At 44.2% G+C, this 5114-nt stretch overlaps 1 gene segment (V, D, J or C); it reads left to right on the forward strand.

Moving 5' to 3' along the window:
• LOC115067780 overlaps positions 1 to 2487 on the forward strand; it is a 4947-nt gene extending 2460 nt beyond the window's left edge. The window contains 2 exon segments of the V gene segment in view: positions 224 to 445; positions 2160 to 2487. Of these exon segments, the coding sequence occupies positions 439 to 445; positions 2160 to 2467 (315 nt within the window).
• Positions 2488 to 5114: the final 2627 nt, after the last annotated feature.

A 5114-nucleotide genomic window follows, 5' to 3' on the forward strand; every position in this document is an offset into this window, starting at 1 on the left:
TTAATAGCAAAAGTATTCCATGTTTAAACTACATTGATATTATATTGATTAACCACTTCCCAATTCTTAAAATTTTATTTCCAAATCGGTCCACTTTAATTCAGTGGGCACCTTTTTGCATAAGAATATTCTTTTTTTTTTAATTCTAATATTTTTCCCCCTGATTCACAGGTGACTATAAGAAAGATGAACTCTTGGAAACCTTGCCTCTCTCTGCTTCATAGGCATCTGACCAAATAGAATTTAAACAGTGACTTTTCTTAATGGTGACTTCATGTCCCTTTCAAGAAGCATCAATATCCTCTTAATCTCAGAGTTACTTCTGCCCACCTCTCCCCATGTTCAGGTTTGATGTTTGCTGGAGATCTCCCAAGAAGCACTGTGCTCCTTCCTTGTTAACTCTGACCTTCTGTATATCCTGAGACTCGAAGAGCCCCAATGTTCAGTGAGTACCATTCTCCATTAGCCCCATCCAGACACAGAAGAGTGTGTGGTTTCAGTCTGAATAGAGAATCTCATGTTGACTGAGTTCTCCCACGCAGCACAGAGGTTGCAGATGATGCACGGCCCAAGCGGTGACCCATCCTAATGGCTTCATCACTGTCTGTAGCAGATGCTTCTTAGCTGAGGGTCTCTAACTCTAGCCCAGGTCTCCAGCTCCCACTGAAGCAGACATCAGGAAACCAGCCTGTCTCGGCAACTAAAGGTTTGCAGATTAAGAAGGAAACTTGTCCCGAGGGAATCTTCTGATCCAGGGAATGTGGCAACCATGTGCTCCTCTGCCAAGTCACACAGTGCAGAGCTGGACACGAATGACTTGAGATGTGCAGATTAAAGGGCCAGAATCCCAGTCTCTGTTATTTTCAAGGATTTGGCATGTTCTGTGAAGACAAGCAGGATAGAGACATTAGAGTCCTAAAATGTGCTTAGCTCCTATCGAGGCAGACATTAGTGGCAGCATGTCTATTTTGCAGAGTGTATGACTCCTAAAGGACAGCATTTGTATTTGAAATTCAAAGTTGCAATGAAATTTAGGCTATAGGAGTCTCTACAAACTGGAGGAAGCTACTTGTTCCATTTTCTTTTGAGACAGTGATAGAGATGGAGTAATTTGATGAATTATTTGGTGGCAAATCAAGGAATTGCTTTACATTAGTAATCTCATTTATCAAGCAATGCTTATTATGGGAAACACTTCTAAAATGCATTCTTCCCATTTATAACCACACAGCACATTGCTGATACCTTTAGTCACTCTCCTGGGCAGTAATGGACCAGAGTTTCTTGCTTCTATCTAAATGTAACAGGACTCCTTGATTAGTTTTGCTTTTTCCCCATGGCACTTCCTTCTCTGGGGATCTTTTTCCAGAATATTTACCACAAGCCTGGGTTACTGCAGAAGTGTCCTAATACACATATTTTATGTATTCTAAGAAAAGGAATCACTTATATGTATGTTACAGAATAATTATGTCCTGTTGCTTTGTTTACTGAAGTACCTTTCATTTAAATTAAGTCACGGGTCAGTAAAAATCCTGTAGTTGGAACATGCAGCTCTTTTCTGGGTTAAACATTTAGACACTTTCCTCTGATGCTCCCGAAGCTCTTGCTGGTCCAGTTGAGGCATGTTCTCCCCAGGAGGAGCAGATATGCTTTCTCCTCACAGGTTTCTCAACTCCTTATGTGTCCAGGGACTTCAGAAAATGTTCCTGTTCCTCCACACAGACTGTCAGGCAGGTCTGGGCTGGGGAGGAGTTTCAGGCACAGGAAGCTGTAAGAACTCATCAGTGTCTGGACTGACAGGGTTTGTGGGTGGAGCTGACTGGTTTCAAGAGCAGGGACAGATCCAGAGCCATCCTGACACCACAGCCCAGGCTTTGGTTACACACGTCCATCTCTCACAGTCAGACACGCATCATGAAGAGGCTGCTGGGCTCCCTCCTGGGGCTTCTGTGCACCCAGGTTTCCTCTGAGTCGGGCTGCCCCACATTCAGGGCATCTTTGAAGACTGTGCAGCTGCAGCACATGGAGGGGAGGGAGGAAAACCAGCTCCACGTCTTGCAAAACATCGGTTCTTCTCACTGTATATAGGGGGCATTTTCAGGGCTCTTTGGGCGCTTCAGTGACCATCATCTGTGACTCTCTCTGTTCCTAAACAGGGGTGAAAGTGCAACAACAAGTAGTACAGAGTCCTGGAGCCTTGACTCTCCAGGAGGGAGATGATAGCAGCATGCGGTGCAACTTCTCCACCTCTTCATCCACTGTGCAGCGGTTTCACCAGAATCCTGAGGGCCGCCTCATCACCCTGTTTTCCAGTCCCTCGGGAACAAAGCAGAGTGGAAGACTAAAGTCCACGACAGACGCTAAGGAACGCCACAGCTCCCTGCACATCTCCTCCTCCCAGACCACAGACTCCGGCACTTTTGTGTGGTGGACACACAGTGCTCCCCAGGCACCTGCAGTCTGAACACAAACTTCAGCTGTGTGGGTGTGGCTCTCCCCCAGTCATGAGATGACGGGGAGCCACCAGAGAAGTTTATGGCTCTTTCCTGTATTGGTAGAGTTTTACCCTCAGATAATTTCTTTGGTCTCAGAGGCTCAGGTCTTTGGTCTTTTCTTCATCTCTCAGTGTGCACTCCCTCCTGAAACAGAAATGTCCAACTTGGCACTAGCCGAGAAGCTGATTGGAAGACTGAATCAACATCACCATTTAAGCCACTGTGTGCTGAGCTCCAAAAGGAGGAGCACATGAAGTCACTCGGATAAAAGTGCTCAGAGTGATGCAGCTTGGTTGGTGTCTCAAGCACATGTTGATCCTCACCACTGTGGGTCTCCACAGGCAAGAGCCAACATGTTTTCCATCATGTTAGAACAACACTGAAAACAGTTACTGAATATTTATGTATTATTAAACATTTTCATAAGTCTTAAAGTATATTTTCCACACATCTAAGCCCCGTTCATGTTTTGAAGTTTCTCAGGACTAGGACCTGATCTATCCTGACATATGTTCCCTGCATGACTGAGAAGAATATGTCCTTGGTTGATTGGATGTCTGGGAGTTCTCCTTGCTTTGTAGAGCTGTTAGAGTCAGTTTCCTTTCTGTTAACCCTTTATTATTGAAGATAATGAATGAAGTCTCCAATCATTATTGTAAAACTACGTGTTTCTACCTGCAGTTCTTTCAGTTTTTGCTTTATATGTTTCTCACTCTTATTAAGCACATACAGGTATTTATGAGTATTACATTTTCCTTGTCGATAACCTTCCATTTCCTTTACTATGGATTAAGGCTGGGACTTCATGCAATGCTAAGAAAGGACTGTGCTGTTGAGCTATATCATTACCCCTAAGACAGATTCTATCTGATAATTATAAATAGGTCCTCTTTTCTCTAGTAACTTTTAGTTCACCGTATTTTTTTCTTTTTTTATAACTCATTTTTAATTTATTGACTTTTTTGTATGTATTTCATACAGAACATCCAAAACAATCTTATTCATCTATATACCCACATCCCTAGTGACACCCTCCCATTTGCCGTCCCGCACCCCCGCTGGAGCCCATATACTCTGTCATCCCCGTTACTGTCCACTGTGCTGTCAGTGCTCCAGCCATTCCCCAGTGCTTGTCCATCCACTGAATCTAGTCAGCCTACCTAGAGTTCCTTGTTTTAGGAAGATCAGCTCTTCGTCATCTAGCAGCAAGCTGTGAAAAGGGGCTTGTGAGATGGCTCAGTGTGTAAAAATCCTCACTGCTCAAATCTGCTGACATGAGTTCATTCCCTGGATCTCACAAGGGACTCCACAAAGGTGTCTTCTGACACCAAATACACCATGTTACTCTTGTGTGAACACACACACACAGATTATAGTTTTGGAAATTTAAGATAGAAAATATGCAATTTTTTTCTTTTCCTCTTCTTTTTATTACAAAAAGTAAAAAAGGTCTGGAAAAATCTTTAGTGTGACCCTTATGACATTTCATTAGATTTATTATTCAGAAATATTTATGAAGGTGTAAATCATTAGAAGTAACAGCATCCTACATACAGACAACAATGCCCACATCCCTTTGACATCCCTACGGTTCTCGACATTTCACTCAAGGCACCTGCGGCTGCTTTGTACAAGTTTGTGGACAAACCTCTGTTTGATTTGTGCTCTAGACCCTTGAAGTCATGGAGAAGCAATTGAAGGACTCATTCACATCCCATACCCTTAAATATTCAAGAACAGCTATGATAATGAGCTTCAGCTTTACACAAATATGCATGTATATACACAAGATGTTTTCATATATAAACATATATATATGTACATGTATAACATTTCTCCCCTTTAAGTTGTATTTACTCACCCATTCCCCACATGGTGTCATTCACAGGGTAAGTCTCCTTTTCTTGGAGACAGATACTTAGGTGAATATTTATCATTTTTAGTTGTGACACTCAGGAAAATGTTTCCCATCACTCCCATGGACCTTTATCAGGTTCAGGAATACTCTGTTCTCCTTAGTCTCTATTTTGATGTCCTCCTCTGCTGACAGTATGAATGTCATGCTGATTCTCTTTGTATCTGACCTTCAGGGATGTCTGCCCAAAATAACAAATGTACAGAGCTGTTTTTAGGAAAGTTCTTAGAAGTTCCTCATTCCTGTGGGAAAATATTGCCCCATGCAAACCCATCATTTCAGCTCTGCAGTTTGTGTCTAGGAAGACGTGGCCCAGTCAGTTTGATTGCTGGGACAGTATGGTGCGCGTGCACTGGGCGCCCTGGCGAGTGGTGTGCGCGGGCACACGTGGAGAGTTGCGGCGTGGGGATCGGTCCCCTGGTCTCAGCTGCACGCCCTAGAAGAAGGCGGGTCTGGCCCCGCGGGCTTCTCCGTGTCTCTGTGGGTCTCTGCTGCTGGAGCGTTGTCCAGCCGTGTACCGCCTTAATTTCCCCCGTGCGCTTTCCTCTTGATGCGAGATCCACTGGCCACTGAATCACATGGGAGAGCGCAAGGCGGCTGAAGCTGGGATCCATGAGCTGGTGACGGAGGAATGCTGCCCCCCGGGGAGACTAGATTGCAGGCAGGAGACACAGACTCAGTCCAGTCAGGTTCAGTGCTAC

The sequence above is a fragment of the Nannospalax galili genome, unplaced genomic scaffold (genome assembly GCF_000622305.1).
Source record: "Nannospalax galili isolate Female #2095 unplaced genomic scaffold, S.galili_v1.0 scaffold886, whole genome shotgun sequence".
Taxonomy (NCBI): Eukaryota; Metazoa; Chordata; class Mammalia; order Rodentia; family Spalacidae; genus Nannospalax; species Nannospalax galili.